General features: G+C 43.5%; 1 protein-coding gene across 1 annotated transcript in view; it reads left to right on the top strand.

Moving 5' to 3' along the window:
• The first annotated feature begins 1,359 nt into the window (after window positions 1-1,359).
• The window catches only part of runx2b (RUNX family transcription factor 2b), a 36,585-nt gene continuing 16,655 nt past the window's right edge, over window positions 1,360-21,289 (top strand). The window contains exons 1-3 of the mRNA XM_070848873.1: window positions 1,360-1,417; window positions 18,884-19,146; window positions 20,542-20,698. Coding sequence (XP_070704974.1) covers window positions 1,360-1,417; window positions 18,884-19,146; window positions 20,542-20,698 — 478 coding nt within the window. The remainder of the gene's footprint in view (window positions 1,418-18,883; window positions 19,147-20,541; window positions 20,699-21,289) is intronic.

The raw sequence follows: 21,289 nt of genomic DNA, 5'->3' as shown, positions 1-21,289 counted from the left end.
TACGGCCTCTTACAGGAATCGCCCCCGTCTGTCGCTTCTGTGAGAGCCAATTAAAGCTCAGCGCAGGCTTGCATGCGTACATGCACATGCACACACACATTTATTACAGTAATAACACAATAACATGACTACAGTCCCTGAGACAGTGAAACGGGATAAAAAAGCTTGGAGAAAGAGAACAAATTCAGGCTGCAAAAGTGACACTGTTCAGACACACTCCTCTGTAAATAAGCAGTTTCACACCACCTCCGCTTTCTCTCTTCACACACACACACACACACACTCACACACATACACACATACACACACACACAGCCTCTCTGTCTCTCTCTTTCCCCATTCTCTCTGCTGCACATGCATTCACAGACAAACACACACATATACACACCCAGTCTCACACCGCCAGCCAGCCAGCCAGCCAGCCTTTCGCTCCTCACTCACACCCTCAAATCTTACCAAGCTCAGCTCTCCCTGCTCAGAGGCAGACGGGAGCAGCACAGCAGCCTGTTAAAGGAGTTGAGGGACGGAGCAGCAGAGTCAGAGAGAGAGAGAGGGAGAGAGACATAGAAAGAGAGGAGGGAGGGGGATGAAAGAGAGAAGGGAGAGCAAAGCAGAGAGAGTGCTGTTCCCCATATGCTGAGGAGGCTTGGGCGGTTGAACAAGCTGCCCCCACTGAAGCCTCCTTCCTCATGGGAGCGTCAGACCCCGATCCCCCAGAGAGCCTGGAAACGCTGCCGAACCACGCGTAAGCGAGAAGGAGGGGAGCCAGAGAGGAGAGAAAAAAGTCCGGGGACAGGAGAGGGAAGAAAGTCCAACGGTAGGCTGTCCCACTCAACTGCTTTGCCGTGATGACGTCAGAGGGCATGTGACCCAGGCTCTCCAGTGACGGCACATGGAGGGCAGGAAAGAGACGAGTTTTAAAGCTGGTGCCTTTTGGGTTGTGTGAGGGCTCTGCTCGCCTCCCAAACAACCACAGAACCACAGACGTGCGGCTCGGGGTTGGTGTTTGAGGGCGACCTGGAGTGTAAATGGTTAATCGTCGCGGGCCAGCACCAGTCACAAGGACGGCGCTAAGCGAGTAAGTACGTTCCAACCACACTCGCCAAGCAAGCAAGTCCGACACCATCTGATCTATCCGCAAAGGCGATATTTGCCTCTGCAATTTTTTTTTTTCTATAAAACCAGACCTGGTCGTTACTTGTGGTCATCCAAATAGTTGATACGTAAAAGCATGTCTTGTGGATGGCTTTTCCATTTTTTTTCTTCATGACACGCTGCGTGCTCTTGGTTTAGGACGTGTCAAGGGTCACGGAAACCACAGAGGAACAAAAGTGGGGCTTGCTGCAACCAGAGGCAGCTATGGCATCTAACAGCCTTTTCAGCACAGTGACACCATGTCAACAAAACTTCTTCTGGGGTAAGTACTGCTTCGCTGGCTGCTGTTGTGTCTGGAGTTGGGTTAGGGGCTCGGGTCATGGGGAGGACTTGGGGTCAGGTGTTGAGGTTGGGGTAGAGGTATTAAGGGGCTTGGGTAACGGGGGTAAGTTTCTTGGATCTGATTGAAGGATTTGGGTCCAGATGAGTGGAGGGGATCAGCTGAGGTCGTTGAGGACCCTGCTATCAAGGTCCAAGCTTTTGTGGTGGGAGACAGACCCAACAATCATCAAGGCTTTTTGCGGTGCGTAAAGACAAAAAAAACTAAAAAAAAACCTTGATGCAGTTAGAGATTCCAGTATTTACTCTATGTGATGTTTATAAATATTTCTGAAAGGGGGAGATGACATGTTTGTGCAACATACCCTCAGATTTACAAAGCGATGCCATTGCGGAACCAAAAACAAAAGCATGGGTGATATTTTTGACAAACGTAAACAGACGCTGCACAGGAGAGTTTACAGTTGAGCATTGAAACAAGATGTGGGGATTACTGGGTTGTGTATGTTGGGTGTCTCTGTTGTGTGTAGGGAAGAGGTATTGATCAGTTTGCCAAGAAAGGTCTGTAATCGCTTCCTGAAATTGTTCAGTCGTGCTGCTGTCAATAATTAATCAGTGTCGATTTCTGCAACCTCCAGGGAGCTTTTAATCGAAAGACATAAATCCACCCTGGAAAGGAGGTTACTCCATGTCGACTACACTGATATGAATTTGTGATTTAAGAGCTGGAATAATTAATTCAAACTTAAAACAATCAATTTCCTCAGACTTTTGGCCTCTCTGCAAATGGTTAAAATGATTCAATATGATTTTTTTCTGATTTGTATACTCCTCCCATAAAAATATTTCTTATTTTCAAAAACTATTGCCCCTTCAATTCAATTTATCCTTCATGTTCCTCCTTTTTTTCACTTGGCCAATCTTATATTCAAGATGCTGCTTGGATTCTGAAGTGGATCTATAGGAAATAAGACAAAAAATTCAAGACCTGTGAACAGTAGCAGTGACCTTATGATTTTCAATTACCTGTGAAGGCCAACTCGCTCGCTCCAGTTTGCGGCCTCTGTTTTGGGTTTGCTGTATTGTATTGTGACAGCTTCTTTACACAAGCTAATTTAATCAACAAAATAAATCATGTTTAAGGTTTACCAGATGAATTTTCAAATTTAAACAAACATTTCCATTCCCGTTCGACACAAGAAATAGACAGGCTCAGTTTAATAGCCCGCCCCCACCCCCCTCTCTCTCGTTCTCTGCTCCAGTCCATAGCCTCCGCTCCTCTGTCCAAATCAAATGTTTAAAAGATGTTTTTAAGAAGTCGCTCCGTGGTCAGACACAGCTGTTCTGGGCTCCAGCTCCACACAGAAGCAGGGTGGCTCCTAATACTGTCTGAAAGCCGGGAGAGAGTGAGCGTCTTCTACCAATCACCACCACCTATTACCATGTTAACCCCTGACCTCTCGGCGTGTCTCTGGGGTCGCAGCGCGGGGGAACGAGAGGAGAGGAGCAGCGCTGCAGGAAATTGGAAGCATGCTGTAGCAGTGGGAGAGGAGCAGATATGTGCAGATGTTCAGGTGGAGGGACTCAGAGGAAAGATAATCACTGATCGATTCTCGAATGAAGTACTGCTGACTGATATTGGGCTGCGGCTCATTGATGTTGCCTCTGTTTATGAACATCTGGGCAGTAAATCTGTCAGTACAACCACAAAAAGTCCCCCTGACAGCACGACGTGATTTTGCGAGACCACCAGCACTGTCTGGTGCATTTATAATTTGAAATAAATAAAGTGTAGTGTACTGTACTTTATCAGAACCTGGCAAAAATTAGGATTGACATCATAAACATTTTTGTTTGGATCAGACAAAAAGAGGAAATGAGTTTGAGCAAAGTTAAGTTTGATTTTGAGTGATTAAACTAAAATCATATTTGACTTCTGATTTATTACATACATTTTAGATGACATATATTTACTCTAAGGTATAAAGATGAGCTGTTTCTTCTTCACTGCTTCAGTCCACGTAGCAGATAAAAACATGACATAACTGTCTTGACTCTTGTTTGTTTTCTTCAAGTTCTCGTGCTCCCACATTTCTCCCGGATCATGCTGTAAAGGGTCAGCCAGTTTGCTGAGAACACAAGTTGCTAAATGTTGTTTTGTTAGTTAGAAAGCCACATTACTCCATTGCGTCTGTACATCTGTACTGGAGGACATTTTTAATTTAGACTTAGCGTACATTCCCAGTGATAAATTGAATCGACTTGTGGGAGTGGGCAAATATTCCAAATTGAAAAAAGGGGGCTCATTAAAATTTGTCTTGGCATTTACATCAAGCAATTTTCATTTAATTGCCTCAAATACATTTTTTATAACTCCTCAGACTGGCAGATCAGATGGGGGGAGGGCAGAATAATCTTCAACATGTGTGGCACCCTCTCAACCACCATGCCTCTCTGGGGAACATTTAAATGCCTATTTTCTCTATTACAAACTTAATTACATATAGACAATTAAGTCATGGGAGCAATTATCGTTCAGTAAAGTTGTGCTGTCGCAGTAGAGGAAAAAAAAGTGCTTACACAGACGGACCCAAATCAACACGATCAAAAGAAAAGCGGGCCGATGTGGGTAAATATCTGAAGACTCCGAGCGGAAAACTTTCCCCAAAGAAAATCTCAGATAATTTGCAGGGAAACCGTATATGTATTTGAGAAAGGCAGCTTCTGTTGCATAAGTGTTGCCTTAGATCTAACCACAGGCCTGCTTCTTGGAGACATCTTAAAAGTGAACCAGACATCCTCCCCCCCTACCCCCCCCCCCAGCCAGGGAGAGACGTGAAGCCCACTCATCAATAGGTAATTTGAAAAAGCCAGGGGGAAAAATCTGAGCGCTTCACTGGCTGCTACTGTGCAGAGAAGACTCTTCCCTTAACTCCAGGCTCAAAGGAACTCTATTTAGCAATGCTTAATTGTACCTCTGAGGCAAACATGTTATTTAATCCCAGCAGGGTCATACTGATGGAGTAAAATGCTGCTGTGTGTGTTTGCGCACTGGGCCAGCTATTAGGACTTATTAGTGCTGGAGGTTCACATTAGTCTACATAATTCCTGAGGGTAATCAAGAGAGGTGCAGAGTGTTAATGTGATCAGTGTTTAATCAAAGCGAGATTAATTGGTCTGTATTTTCACTCACGTGTTTCTACACTGAATAGTGGGTTGATTATGGCCATAAACAGGCTGTGGGCAGTTATTAAAGTCTAAATGAGAGTGTCATGGCCTGAAATATGTCTTTCTCTCTGTTGATGTGAAAGATGAGGAGAAAGTTTTTCTTTTAATTTGTAAAGGTGTTTGCAGGGTCATGGAGAATGTTTTTTTTAATCTGAAATGGTGATTTAAAAAAAATGCGAGAAACCCCGATGATCCGGATTTTCTTTCTGTGGTTGTCAACTGCTGCCCTTTGTTGCCTCGTCCAGAACAACTCTGAACTACAGAGACAATATCTGCTTCTCCTCCTTACAGATTAAGCAGTGAGGAGTTATTCAAACACGGGAGAAAAGGAGTCTGACTGCTGAGGGAGGTTACATTCACTCCTGTAATATGGAGACTGCAACAACAAACGGAGAGTTCAGTGTAAATACTCCCAAGGCACTGTGTATTATCCCTTCTTTTATCCTCATATTCAGTAGCTGGGGGGCTAATTACACTATTATGATAAGGCAACCTGCCAGTTGACTGTGCTTACTGTAGGTTTCTGCCTGTTTGAAGTGTTGATAATAGACTCAGAAACAATCTTCTCCAAGGAGCCATAAAGAATATTTGTTAAGGGCTATGAGAGTCTGCTTTTTTGTCATAAATCAATACAAACGTTATATCTCTGCTGTGTTTACTCTAGACGCATGCCAAATTGGTGTGTATTTTTTGGATAGCTTTGCAAACTCACGCCACACTACGTAAAGCCATGATTCTTGAACGCACCATAATTACCAGGCGGCGTAATGCCATTGCGTTAGCCAGTGAAGCTTTTAATGCAGCGCTGTGCTATTTTCACACTTAACAAGATCCTGCAGCCCTTCATCCATTTCAATTGCATCATGCTGGGTGAATTACCGTTATCCGATATAAGCCCTCAGAGAGGAAGTAACTACCTAACACTTTGAAAATTGGTCTATCTTGGAACCGGTTCACCCTAATGAAACAGAACACCAGTATTATAACCCAGATTCATATACCTCTTTTAGCCAGGTCTTTCTGTTTCACGTCCCCTCTTCTCTCTCTTTCATTCAAGCATTCGTGTTTTATTTTCGTTATTTAAGTCCGAAGATGGCCTTAAGCGGAGCTGATACAGCAAACCGCAGGTAACCTGAGTAGCATTGTTTAGCGCTCGCTTTCCTGCGAAACGGCTGAGTCGGCTTCGCTTCCACACTCCGTGTTTCTATAAGGGGGAAATATGGAGTGTCGAGCCTCCTGGATGTTTGGGTTCAGCCTGTAACGATGTGAGTGAGAGCGCGGCCACAGCACCTACACAAGGCCTTACCTGTTCTGCCCCACGCCGGGGAAAAGGGCAGGTTTTTCCCCTTGTTAGTTTAATCTTAAAGGAATGCGGTATCCCCTCTGACTCAGGCCAAACTCCCAAATATATAAACCTACTTACCAGCAGGTCATGAAAAGAGCAGCACGGGTTGGACGTGTTAGCCGTATTTTTTAAGCAATACTGATTATTTATGTGAGCGAACACATACTGGGTAGGATTTTGCTCAATTTACGAGGAGAAGGTGACATGAGACGAGTACAGGAGCATCAAAGAGTTACACAGAGTTCTGACTGTAATCAATAGCTTGGCAGCATTGAGTCAGAAGAGCAGTCTGAGGGGGAGAAGTACACCTTGGTACAGTGTTCAGACGTTAGTATCAGCGCTCACTTTCTCACAACTCATAAACATTTGTCACTCAGCACACATTTAAAAAGAGAAATGTTGTATTTTTAAATGGGAGTTTGGTTTGTAGCAGTGTCACAGAATAATGACAGTGGGGTTTGTAGTTACTACTGTGTAAGTATAGATCTGTAAAGAGTGTATAGACGTCCAGAATAGGGTGTGTGCATGTGTGTGTGTGCACACTAAAGGTGTCTGTGACAAGGAGATCTGTCTGCTTGATTAATGCTCTCACTCAAACTGGCACCTGGAACCAATCCCCCCTTCTGCCGCCCCCGTCCCATGTGCACCGTGTGTGTGTGTGTGTGTGTGTGTGTGTGCATTCCTACTGTACCTTCAGAGGGGCTGAGGGTGGGTGTTGAGCAGGAGGCGCAGATGGGACCGGGGGACTCGGAGCGGAAGAAAAGAAAGGTGTGTGCAGCACAGGGAACAATAGGTGGACGTGCAGTGGAGGGTATGGGGTGTCATTAATAACACACAGGCCCCATCTCCTAATTTGCTCAAATTACCTGCCCACACAGTGGGCCCCCTGCCAGCGCCGAGGTGTGAACACAACAGATCAAATACACCTGAAAATCAAAGTGCCCACCCACTCGGCAACGCCCACACAAGCCTTTTATGGTGGTCTGACAACTCTGAAGGTCTGTGCCTGGAAGAAAGGGCTCCCATGTTTATTCTTTCATGTGAGAGGGAAGGATAATATGTGGGAAAATTAGAGAGTGAGACAGAAACATTAAAAGGCAGAAAAAGAGTAAGTGAGAAGGAGAGATATGACACAAAGGGAAGGATCGGTTTGCGCTCATGAGGCATCCAGTTAGAGCAACTCAAGACTGACTCTTTCAAACCACCTCCCATATGGCAACGCGGGGGTGGCCATTTACCATCATCTGCCCTCCTCCTCTCCCTTCTTCCCTTTCCTTCCTCCTTCTCCTTCCCCTTATGTCCTACCTCCGTCCTTCCCCTCCCACCCACGCTTTCAGGAAAAGGCTGATGACAAATGTGGCGGGGCGGCGATGCTTTGGTCACCGCAATAATCAGAACAGAGTCACCAGCATCGTAGCACCTGTGGCACACACGCACACACACGCATGCAGACATATTCAAATGTGTGCACAGACACTGAAATTAAATATACCCCAGAGACACAAAAGGGGCCAGGAGAGTGTGTGTAGGTGTGAGTGTGCGGAACGGGGAAGCAAGAAATGGTAGCTCTCAATTGTAAAGTGGCCTCCAGAGAGAGAGACGGAGAGAGAGAGAGAGAGAGAGAGAGAGAGATGAAGAAAGAAAGAAAGAAAGAAGGAAAGAATTGGCATCAGGACTAAGAAATTTAAGAGGCTGTGTGGTAACACTTTGTTATATATACACTTAAATAGATACACACACAACAGAGTAGTTGTAAGCAGACATTAGGTATATTAGGACATTTTAAGGGTTTATTAATGTATTTGTGAGCAACTCAATGAAACATTCATAACTGGTGTATAAACACTTAATGAATGATGACATGGATCTAATTGTATTTAATGATATATGGTTAGAGTGTTTAAGAAAGTCTTTATTAACATGTGGGTTTAAAACCTGTTGAGCGTGAAGGTTCCTTAGAAATAACAGTCTGACCAAAAAAAAAAAACTTGCCATGTTTATCCGGTGGCTTCAACCAGCATCTCACAGCCTTCATCTGTGGACCCAGTGTGCTCATTTGTTGGAATCATGTGAAGTAGAAGCACATATAACATAAATACATATTGATAAATATATTTCAAACTGGACTCGCATAGAGATATAACCAGGGGTTCAATTTCTTTCACTTAATTAATAGTTATTAATAAAGATGATAAGAATAAGTGCTTCATTTATGATTATAATGAATGTAATTAATGCACATAATGAACAAATACTTATATTTAAGATGATTAAACTTGTGCTGTATTGTCAAAGTGTTATGAGTGCTTCAATGGAGGAGTTATAGTTGTTGACAAATACTTAAAAAGATGCTCATGTCTGTTTAAAACTACATTATAGTTATAAATCTTTCATTGAGTGTCAATATTCTTCTTATAAATGTTCAATAAAGGATTAAATTAAAGTGTTACCAGTTAGGCTTTCTGATTTACAACTTGGCTGCAAATTTTCCGAAGTCTGCATGACTCTTGATGTGAAAAAAAAAAAGAAAAGTTTTGAACAATTTCTGCTTGTACAGCAATGTTACAAAACTGCAAAATCCCCTACGTTACATTTCAGGTTGTTTCAAAGCGCTCCTGTGACTGAGGCTGGCATCTTTTGAGAACTTGTAGCTGGTGTGTTTTATGTCAGTCCCTGAGCTGTTCCAGTTTACACATATTCAATCCAATCATACAGCTCCGACAAGCAGCGCCGTCTGATCAAAGTCTATATACATACATACTGTCTGATCCTCTCTCGAGCAGGCTTTCAGTCTGGAGTTGAATCCTGTCACTCACCCAGACAGCTGCCCTCTTACAGTCGTCTGTAGTTCATTTTGTTGTCGCAGTTAAAAGTTTTTCCGTCAACTGTTGCGCTGTTCATTCTATTTTCTGCCTTTCCCCAAAGGAAATAGGTCTCTCTCTCTTTTCTCTCTTTCTCTTTTTTGGACAGAGACCAATAACAGGCCTTTTCCACTTCACTTCTCCTGATGCTGAATGAGCAAAGGAGGATCCCAGAGGAGCAGGAATATTTTATTAGAGTGATATTTTGAAAGTTCCTCTCCTCCTCTCTCTTTCTTCCTCTCTCATGGTGGAATTTTAGGATGCTGCAACAATTCAGTCTGACTGTGTGTGAAAGAAAACAGCTCACACAGAGCAAAGACAATTCAAAGTTGCAGCTAAATGACAGGCTGGGAGCTCTGGTCTTTTGAATCGCATTGTTTTCTTTTTATTCCTGCTTTGGAGGAGGATTGTTGGAAAAAAAAAAAAAAAAAAAAGCCCAATTGGGACAGAAAGCGAGCAGTTTAGTCTCTTGAGAATTACTCTCGGCACAAACAAAAATAGAAGTCATTTTTTGCTGACAAACACTTTTTAATGTGAGGGTGTTTTTGTCAAGTTGGGCTCTTTTTGTTTTCTTATTTATGACAAGGCTACCATTCCTGGAAGAAAGGGATTGCATATGTCTATTGTAGCCTTGATTTACTGTAGCTTAAAGGTGTATAAAGAAAAATATGGGAATGTCAGATGTCAGAGTATTTCTTTAGCTTAGTTGAAAGCTCTGGTTCCTTAAAAAAAAGTACATTCGATATAAGTTTAACCATATATTTCCTTAAATATGTTAATTTAAGGAAATATATAGTTCAAATGGTATTCCCAGTGCGCACAGTCAATTTTATCTTTACCTTTTCTACAGTTCACATGAATAGTACATTACACATGTCATTACACCTACACACACATGCACACACAGCCAGACAGATACCCACGCCCTTTTCCTGCAGGACCCTGCAGATGCAGCAGAAACAGTAGAGTTGGTCTCTCTGGTAAACAAACAGTGAGAGGCTGCTGGGAGTCTTCACTGGGCCTCCAAATTATAGTCCGGTTAACCAAAGTCTCAGAGCCAGCCCCTTTACTGCTATGCACACACACACACATACTGTCCTTACACACCCACATCACATGCATATGTGCACATATGCACATGACTTGTGCACATTAAAGGCACTATAGAGGCACACTTTAAAAGCACATATACAATCAGGTTCTAATGGGACCATGTCTGTGCAGTTGGGCCAAGGGTAAGGGATTTTATAGACATAGGAGAGGCTGAGAGGAAGCAGGCCCTAAGGGCCTATCATAAATATTACCCAATCATCAGGCTCACAGTGTGAGACGATTACTGATGAAACAGAATCTCTTTCAACTTAAACACGGGTTTAATGTTTACAGCCTTTAACTCTGTATACATGTATTATGACTTTAAAGGGTTTTTTTACTGGCAGAAGCTGCTTTTCGTGGCCTGAAAGATGGTTCAGAGAGCAATGTGATTGTGCTTTGTGGTTTGTAAAGTGTCAAATATTTGCTCCTTTTGCAGGAAAGTTGCTACAAAAGCATTAGTTCGGTGGAAGACGATTTTCAACAACAGTTCAGTTAGTGGAGATTGGACTGTGTAGAGCTTCTTTAATTGTCTGTAAATGACTTCTGCAACTACTGGGGACAGTTTTCAGTCTCTAGAGGACACAAGAACATATCAGAGTGATCTATGACGCCATAAAATAAAGTTAAAACATTTAGGATGATCAGTTCTCGCAAAATGATCTGCCATAAATCTCATGCTTCCAGAGTGACAGCGTATTCCAAGCGGACAATTTAATTGTCAGCCCGAGACCACATCCCAACAATCCTGTTGCCAAAGAGGGATTTTTATGTGTGTGACGTTAAAATTCTCAGCTTTGCTATAATGCAACACCACAGAATAGATTGTTTGAAGGACAGCATTTCACAACGTAATTGATGTTCCCTGTGGGACCCAACAGCCGATGAGTCTCCCTACTCAGGACTCGATTTAGGCGCTATAAAGCTGGCGTCATCTGAGTCTCAGTGAGGGGCAGAGCAGACGTGACATGAGAAGGCCTTGTCCTGAAATAACCGGCAATGTTGTTAGTGTGTGTGGAAAATACAGGGTCATGGGTCACATAATCATACAATAGTCATTTATCTTCTGTGAAATCATGTTTTCCCCCAACTTTCATGATGTTCTTGTTCATTGAACTCTCTTTTCCAAAGATGACTGGAATTGATTTCATCTGAGGACATCTTAGGCTGGAAGCTATGAAAGTGAACTCCATCCACCCGTCTTTTTCTCCCCCTCTTCACCCCCACCTTGTTGTGAGTCATTTCTGACCAGTAGCCTAATAGGCTCAGTGTAATTACAGGCTAAGGTTTTCGGCAAAGGCCCATCTCCGAGTGTGCTGCATCAGCGGTGACACTCTCAACTTAATTTGTTAACTCCTTCATCACGCAGAGCAAAATATGCCCCATGTGAGGCCTCTCACAATGTTCACAAGGCGAGGCTTCCTGGGGCCATTTTGTCGTCTAAATGGTCTGGAATTCAATCTAGCATGTATGGCTCCAGGTTGCAGAGTTCAGGCTCAGTGTTTTGGAGCGGCTCCGAGCTGGACTGCGATCAGGAAGAGATCAGGAAAAAGAAAAGGAGAGCAAGATCCAAACCCTCGGAAGCTGAGTACTGTTGCTCGATGCACGCCCAGTGCTGTGGTGGCTGCATGCGGTTCCTGCCCGGTACTATGTTTTCATTTCCTGTTTATCTGATTGGCTGTTGTCTCGGTACTGGACCTACAGACTGACAGCTTTGACAGTTAGTACCCCCCAGAAATTATGTGGCAAAGCAATGTCAGGACTTAAGGTTTTTTAACATGGCTTCACTTTCTGTCAGTAAAATTCACGATACCCAGTCTGTGAGGATGGCCAAGCAAAACAGATAGTACCCTATATTTAATACATTTAAATGCTCCAAGACAAAAAACGTATATGGTGCATTTCGAGGCGTGGGTTTGTAGAGTCTATGTTTATGTCTGTGTGCAATTGGGCATCCATGACAGACTTATTTTTTCCCACCATCTGGTCCTCCTCTACAGCTCCTTACATCGAATTGGACCCAGTGCACCTGGACATTCCTCCACCCTGCCTCCATGCATATACATACATACATCCTCACCTCCTGTCTCCTTCCTTTCCTTCCCCGTCTCCAGCCGCTGTCCCTCCTGTCTTACCTTCCTCCAGTCTCGAAACAGGAGCAGTGGAAACGGGCGAGTGATAGCTGATAGCCCCCCTGCGAGTGCTAGTCTCGGCCGCTGCCTGTTTGCCTCTCGACGCGTAGCCACTCTATCTATCTCGCCTGTGCCTCCGTACCTCACATAAATCATCCTCAATCCTACTACACAGACAGGGAGAACAGAGAGAAATCTCCCCCTATAAATCTGGTATTAGTTTTACCTCGCATAATGAACACAGGGCTAAACGGTCCTGGATACATGAGAACAGCATGTCTTGCTGATGTACTATAAATATTTTGATACTAGCCGGCTAGTTTGCAGAGGGGAAGTAGACCAGTGAAATACACAGAGGAAGGGAAAAGTGTAAAGTGGAATGTTGGCCTAGCCCGAGTGTCTGTATTGTCTTTAGCACCTACAGAGGGTCTCCGTCCAAGAAAAACGCTCTTTACAGGGTTCCTGTTCCCAGCCGTGGTCCGGTACCACTCCTGGATACGCCGCGTTACCTTCAAGCCAATCCTTCAGACTGGTCTCCAAGGAGGGGGGCTCATTGTTTGATTAATAGCACAATCAGACCTGATTGAGTGATAGATGGTTTGAAGGGGAAACCAGCGCGCCTCAGGGACACACTGGGACTGAGTCTGGGAAAGGCAGCTGGAGGGAGGGTTTGATTGGTAGAACAGCTAAATTAAAGTGAAGGACTAATAATAGCATAGCTAATGACACAAAGGCCGCATACAGTGGGGCAGCCAAATATGTCTGATGACTGTAAAGATATTTTGTTGCAGCAATTTAGAGACAAACTGTAACACACACACACACACTCGCATACAAAAGTGGAAAAACTGAACTCCTTCTTTTTGGCATGTTTCTGGCCTCAGCCCCGGGCACTGTCACCCTACCCCATCAAAGAGCCACACACCCACACACACACACACACAGAAAGCCTACATATACACTCTTAAACATGCACGGCTCTAGCGCTGTGACAGCAGGTGGTGTGTGACACGTCAACATCTGAAGGTTCCCTGGCAAACAGAGAAAGAGTTCTCAGCTCTTTGCCCGAGTCGCTCAGATCTATCATTGGGACTCTTTAATGGCAGCCTTCGTCACATATTACTGCTTTATTTTCTCCACTCCATCTCCCAGCCCACAGAAGTTCCTTTTTTGTTCCTATTTTTAAGTACAAGTGATCTCAATTAGGGACCTCCATGAAGGCAGTAGGCGGCAGACAGTCAGAGCAATAAGAGCAGGGAGGAAATTGTCTTTATACCCCTCCCTCCCTCCCTGACTCCCCCCTCTACCCTCCTGCCACAAGCAGTGAGCAGCCGCCCCCTCCATGTCTCCATCTCTTTCCATGCTGCTCTCTGCCATTTCAAGAACAGAACGAAATATCAGACAAACTCTGTTAGCATCTCACTTCCTCGCTGAGAAATAAATACATTTAATTCTAAATTCACACCCACCTCAAAGTCTAATACAAAACATGGATTACACTCAGTGACAGTGGTTTGCCCAGGAACATGCACACATACACACAAGTGCACACCGCAGAACGTGCTGTCCTCGTCCTAACAGTTCACGGTGATGTCACGGGCTCGGTGACAAACAGTCATTAAGGGCTTAGCTGTGATCTGGGATCAGTGCGTGGATGTGAGTCGAGGAGGTTGTGTCGATGATGTCACGAGGAGTAAAGTTTCTGTCCTTCGTCAGCGTCCTCTGCTGCCTGGCTGGTTCACTAATTGACTGCCCGGTTAGCCGGCTACGAGCCAAAGTCTAACTAACTGAGCGGTAGACTCATTTTGCGCTCTCCTGGTTTGGTTTACTGGCTGGTAGACTTGAGCTTTAGCTGCTCTGCTGCCGAGCGTGGTGGGCTCGCTGATTGGTTAGCTGGCAGGCCAGTTGGCTGGTGGCTGGCCAAACATGGAAACATCCCGTTAGAGCTGAAAAAGCCTCGGCCTCGTCACAGTGTTCCTCTAGAAAGCTATAATTAAGTGTCTTGAAAAATGCACCACTGTGAAATGTAGCCTTAATCCTGAGTCTTAAGTGGCTGTACTTTTCCTCTTGAATGATGCGCTTGTGAAACGGAGAAGGAGGGAGGAGAAATGTTGATCTCTTGTGTTTTTATTATTTTTCTTTTCTTTGAACATGCATGCACTTTTATATTTGAAAACAACAACATATTTCACTGTTGTTGTTTTCAAATATAAAAGTGCATGCATGTTCATGAACCCATACAGCCGGCTGTGTCCAGCTTAAACTGATGCACCTGACTTCTGAAGTACTTTTTGGCATCACCTCCGAGCTCTGTTTGTCCTGTCATCTCTCCTAATGAGGATATCGGCGCCTTTAACTGTTTGTGTCTCTGTGTATGTCAAACAGCAAGAGAGATGTAACGACGCTGACAGACAAGCACTTCTGAAAAGCCAAGGGAAGAGATAGATTGGTTAGTTCGCTGACAACATTATAGACAGCATGTGTGCGTACATTAGCGGTTCACACAGCCTTTGTCATTCCAAGTGGGAATGAGAACAGAAACTTTTATTATACGCTTGATATCTCGACAGGAAAATTAGTCAGAGAGCATCAGCTGAGTTTGATTTTTATTGAAAACAAATAATTGAAACTGAGCAGCAGAAATACAATATTACCATAAATCATAAAACGCACATCCTGCTCAATGTGGTATACTGTGGTTCTTCACTGTTAGTGACTTCTCCTACTGTGCAATGACTCCAAGCCAGTGTAACACAGTAGATGAATAATACCAGAGCTGAGAGAGACGATCCAGCTGTGCACCAGGCGAGCAGCAGCCGCACTGAACCAACAGCTTTATGCTAGATTCATTACCATGTGATATTAAGCCCGTTAATACAGAGCGGGATAGGTCAGATATCCGAAAAGTCAAATTCTGTGTGAAAGTTCCAGCATTCACATTTAATCAAAAGTTGATTTTTGGCTGGGTTTAATCCAGGACACTCAGGCAGGAGGTGGTATTTTTTTTGATTGAACAGCATATTCTGGCACATTAACGCCTTCTCTGGTGTCTCCCTCACATCTTTGGGACTTCAAACGATGGATTTTAAACTCAGAGGTCGCCCTACCTCTGACTGACAGAAAGCCAGACAGCAGGCCTTACTGTATGAATGTGGGCCGTATCCTGGAGGGAGCTGGAAGACAGATGCTGGACGTGCAGCGGAGAGGCAAAGCGGAGTCAGATGGGACAAACACTCTTTGATGAGCCGAGCTTGTCAGGGTTAAGTCACGACTACACTGGGTGGGGGGGGGGCTTTGGGCTGGGAAAATCAAGAGGCTCTTCCTGCTGCTGCCTCTGATGGGACAATAACAGAGTGCAGAATATCCAAATTTAAGACTGACTAAACCATACCAGAGAAAACAGTTCCACAGTTAAATTCCAGTTCAAATTTGAGTCAAAATAACATAAAACACATATGCATTCAAAATAATTAGGCTGATTAAATTGATGGCATGTAATTGACTCAAGGGTTGTTATTATTTCATCCCTAACATTTCCTAAATTAAATTCCACTACAACATTAAGGATGTTTTCCACATTACCCCAAATGTATTCAGCGGTGAAAGAATGATATTATCGGAGCTGAAACTTAACTCTGTTGGAATAACCGGCTCCACGGTTCCTGCAAGGCCATGTTTATCACTATTACAGATTTAATTACTACTATTCACATTTATCCATCCATGAATTGTTAGTTGATCTTTGAGAATGTTGGACAATGTGAACCATATTTCTGGTGTTTGGGGCACACGGAGGGGAAGTGTAACTCAATCACTCTTTTTTTTTTCCCTCCTCCCCGTCCACATGACGAGGTGCCAGATGCGTGTCAGTGCTTTCAGACTTTATATATATCCCTCCCACATCCTCACACAGACGCACATGCTAACAGACATGTATGCATGTGCACACCCACGTACATACATACTTATGAAACATAAGAAGTCGTGTTATTTCAACTTACTTTCAAGCTTTAGTGCTTCTTTTTTCTTTCAGCACAGACATCTTGTATAAAATGTATAAGACTATATCTGGCTTTACAGCATAAAAACAAGCTGCAAAAGCCCTGACAGGACCCAAATAACCTGACAGCTGTGCCTCCCAGTAGTCCCTTTTATTTTGAAACAGGCCCACAGAATCAAAGGCCTTTGTCTTAAAGACTCTCTGTAATAAAAGCTTGTTTGGGAGCAACGGAAAAGGAGCACAGAGTGGCAATACACATGCTGCTGTGTGATGTGGCACTCAAAAAAGACTCATTGGGAGACTGATGGGTAATCAGGGCAGAGGGTGGGGTGGGTGATGAGAGCCGGCTGAGATATGGAGTCTCACAGAGGGTAGATGATGCCCTCTACAGTAGACACAGGAGGGGCAGGCGAAGCAGGCCTACTCACTCACTGGCTTCAGAGCAGCATCTCCACTAAAATATGAGACATTTAAAAACCAAAATAACAGCATAAGATTATTTACATTTTTTTTTTATTTGAACCGATATCGTTGCTCACACAGGGATGTTGTGATTAGATGAGGATTTTAAGATGCCATTAATGCTTTTTAAAATAAGATTACATCATAAAAAAAAAATTGTTTTTTGTTTATTTTTGGCTTGCTTTGGAATATGTGTGATTTGAAAGTTAAATATTTTTGCAACATTCATTTTGGAGTGCTGGAAGAAGTATTCAGATCCTTTATTTTAATATAAGTAGTGGAAAATATTAAGTGATAAAAAATAAAGTGAATTAGTATTATTAACATAACATACTTAAAGTATCAAAAGAAATAATCATAATGTATAAAATGGCCCCTGTGAGTGTTAGATTATTGTATAGTTAATGGAGCATTATTATTGATGCATTAATGTGTAAGTAGCGTTTTCCTGTTTAATAGCTCATTTTAACTACTTTATGTAGTGTTGAGTGCTGTAATCTATAGCAGTGCATCATATTTTATAATCTCATCATGTATTTTGTAAGTGAAATCATAATCTGCAAAGTAACTAAAGCTGTCAAGTACAATATCCTCTGAAATTTAGTGGAGTAGAAGCAGTAGCATGAAATAAAAATACCCAAGTAAAGTAAAATATAGCTAAAATAAATTTGTACAACTTGAGTAAATGCACTTACTTTACATTTCCCCACTCTCACTTTGAGATATGCATATGAATAGTTCCTGAATTGTGCGTAATTACGCAGTGTGGAAATCACCCAGAGGCTCATCTTTTGGCGCTGTGTTTAGTTTACATGTAATTAAATCTATATGATAATTTAACAAGCTGTATGAGGCACAACACATTCAGGAGTTTGATTTTTACATAAGTGACTTTCTCAAAAGAGCCCTCAGTTCATAAGGAACGGCCACATGGGTGGAAGGACATAAATTAAAGCCCGTGTAAAGTAGAATACCTGTACACCTGCACAACAGCTCTCCCCTGCGACCGAGTGAAACCCTACCCCTGCGCCTGTACCTGAATCACCGCTCTCCGGTGACTCACTCACCCCTTCCTTACGGAGTGCAACTCACTTCTCACCCGGGCTCGGCTCTCTGAACGCGCTCCCGAGCCGCATATTGTCGAGACACGGTGGTAACACAACACGGACCGACGGACTGACGCGTGTTACTGACTGGAAATGACCATCCCCAGAGTTAGGAGCGCGCGGATGGTCCGGGGGAGCGGTAACATGTCGGTATGTACAGCAGGCTGTGTGAAAGTCCTAACTGTGAAAAACGACAGAGAGAGAAGCCGTGAAACGTGGCCCCATGTGTGTGTTTCGTGAAGGTATAGACATTACACGGAGACCTGTCCGGTCGTCTGTATAGGCGTGATAGATTATGGCAGAGGGAATGGATCTGACTCCAGACACCACGTGTTGGAGTCGCATCAGCGCAATAATTGCTGGGCGCTCGAGCTATATAAACCACAAAAAGCCTGAGCACGGGAAACCCCGGCCTCCAAACACTAACCACATTTACGGCTACAAAAACGGGATTCTATTTTCCGCCTCCTTCATCTCACCGGCGATGATTTTTTTTTCCTCCGGCTTCATCAACCTTTTTAACCCCATATACAAACCTGCAGAGAGACTTCACGGAAAATGTGTACAATTTCCACGCGTCGCGCGGTTATAAACAGCTCCGTTAAGCATTGTTAAAGCTTATTCATTTGACTTTGAAAACTTTTTGTGTGCGCGCATAGCCTGCGGGCTTTCAGAGCCTTTCAGTTTGGCACAAAGACTTGAATGACGCACCTGGAGCAGCGCTTTGACTTTTCACCAAAGGAAGACAGACAAAAACTTTACTGAGCATCTGGGTCGGCTGTTCCATTTTAGACCTGCTTTCTTTTGTAATTGTATAGCCTATTACGCCTCGGACATTTATTTGATGTTATTTATATCCACACACGAGCTACTACGCCTGCGTTATGGCGCACGGACGCTTCCCCCGAGAAGTTTGAAAAAAGAGCTTGTCATTTAAAACATCATCAAGTTTTCAAGGGTTGTTTTTCTTGCCGGAGAAGTATATTTTATGTCGGTTAAAGGCGCCCACTAAAGTTAGTGGAGTAGTAGAGAGGGTTTTGAAACGCGGTGTGCGCTCACGAAGTCCCATTTTCCGTTGGCAGACGCGCTGAAGTTCAGCGAGCAGCGCCGCACACTCCGAGTCTCTCCCACAGTGTGTGAGAGAGAGAAAAGAAAGAGAGCAGCCGGAGAGCCTTAGGTGCCTTTTCTGATAATCCACGCTGTTGTGATGCGAATTCCCGTAGATCCCAGCGCCAGTCGGAGGTTCAGTCCGCCGTCCAATAGCCTCCAGCCTGTCCCAGGGAAGATGAACGATGTGAGCTCTCCAGGCGGGCAGCCGGACGCAGCGGCGGCGGTGCCAAGACTGCGTCCCCTCGAAAACCGCAGCATGGCCGAGATCATCGCCGACCACCCGGCCGAGCTGGTCCGGACCGACAGCCCCAACTTTCTCTGCTCGGTCCTGCCCTCCCACTGGCGGTGCAACAAGACGCTGCCTGTCGCCTTCAAGGTGAGTGTCGTCTTAGTGATGTTCTGCTAAATTAAAAGGGGGGAAACCACAACGCGATTCGGTGTTCACTGTAAGACAAACAGCCACTAAGTTAAGGCAAAAATACTCTCTAAACAACTTAAACTTGTTCCATACTGTCTGGTGCCTTGAAAAACATGTTTGTGTCTGTGTGTGTGTGTGTGTGTGTGTGTGTGTGTGTTGTTATTGTTATTACAAATTACAAACATGAAGTCTATTAACGTGGCCAGTTAAGTAAAGTGATGTCAATGTGATCTGCGAGTTTTTCATGTCAACATTACGTTGAAAATATATTCAGAAAATTAATTACAAAATGATGATTAATGGGCCACAAAACTGTTGTTGTGTGCTCCAGTGAATCAGTGTGTGAAGGAAGGAAATGAATCACATGTTCATGTTGTTTTCTTTTCACCTTTTGTATGCAAACAAATACCACATTTTATTTATGCCAATAATTAGTTAATGTGGTGAACAGTAATAATTGTAGCTCATTTAAATGGCCTTCACAAACAGTGAATAATTCCTTTAAAAAAAAAAAAGAAGCTTTGTTTGCATAGCTGTTAATTACATGTTATTAATTATTTTCACATGTTAAAAAATATATTGTTATATATAAATCACAACACATTGTGGCCAATAATAACCACTGTTTTAATAATTATGCTGAATTATTTTAATTAGTCGTAACATGATGAGTTTTATTGAACTTTAAATGAGCAGAAAAACAAATACAGGAAACATGCAGCACGGACTAATTGTTTATATATTTTAGGCCTTGACATTTTTTTTTTTGCTCCCATGCTAACTCACAGGAAAGGCCCCATTCATTACTTGACAGATATTATTTAAAGAATGGATCAAAGACACACCAAAGTGGAAATTTGTAGCTGTAGTCCTGGCTCCAAATCAAGTGTGACACTTTTTGAAATAAATGTGTTATTTAAGCGTTCTTATTACTACAGCTCTGTAATTATTGCTGCTCTGTAGGCCTACTCATGCGCTTTTATCTGCATCCAGGAATCTGAATGATAATACGGGGCCCTATCTGCTTTTGTTTTAAAGACTGCATTTGAGAAGTGAAGTGAAATTAAATACATTCATCAACATGATTTGGATGAGCCTGGTATGTCAAACAAGTCTGCGACATTAACCAGATGAATTCTTTTATTAGTCAAAACTGAGAATGAAACTGATGTTTGATTTCACTCACTTGGCTTTTAAACTGCAGGAATCCTTTTATTAAATTTTTGCTATGATCATTTTTCTTATTTACCAGTTTCCAGTCACAGAACGAGGGAGCAAAACTGGTGTTTTCCCATAAAACCTTCTCCTAAGTAGTTCCTGAATTTCTGCCCTTTGACCTGTGTACTCCGACAGGTGGTTGCCCTGGGAGAGATACCTGATGGGACCGTTGTCACAGTAATGGCGGGCAACGACGAGAACTACTCTGCCGAGCTGCGGAACGCCTCAGGTGTGATGAAGAACCAAGTAGCGCGCTTCAACGACCTCCGCTTTGTCGGCCGCAGTGGCAGAGGTGAGGCCTGACACACTCTGTGCTCCATTCTCTGTAGGCTACTACAGCTCAGTACGAGCTATTAGGCTCAGTGGTGTGGATTAGTGGTCACATTCCCTTCATGGCAACCACATAATGATCTCTAACTCTGGGCGCAAATCCCACCGCCCGTCTCCTGAAGTCTAAAGGGTGAATCATGTTGCGTCCGCTCTCTTCACTTTAAGATGAGGGTCCTTGATGTATTTTTTTCCTTTAACTCAGGTGAGACAGATAAGCTTTGTAAAACCCACTGCTTCCTATTTGGGATCTTTGACCCGTAGGTTAAGAAATGAAGATAGGATGAGCGTAAGTTTGGCATCAGCTATGTTAGAATCAATACTTTTTAAAAAAAACCTGTCCTTAATGTTCTCCTTACATGACCCGGCTCAGTTCATGCTAATTATCATTTTGGGTGTTGCTGCAGCCCAGCGACTGATCACTCTGCACATATCCTCAGGCTGTCAGGCAGCGAGGCAGACGCGCACTCCTATTGGGTTAAATGGCATTCCCTGAATATTTGGCATCGACAAAGCGACACTTTGCATCATTTACTGTCTTGTCACTAAATCTTAT

The sequence above is a fragment of the Pempheris klunzingeri genome, chromosome 18 (genome assembly GCF_042242105.1).
Source record: "Pempheris klunzingeri isolate RE-2024b chromosome 18, fPemKlu1.hap1, whole genome shotgun sequence".
In the NCBI taxonomy this organism is placed as follows: domain Eukaryota; kingdom Metazoa; phylum Chordata; class Actinopteri; order Acropomatiformes; family Pempheridae; genus Pempheris; species Pempheris klunzingeri.
Note: the sequence above shows the minus strand (reverse complement) of the source record. Positions and strands in the feature narration are given on the sequence as shown.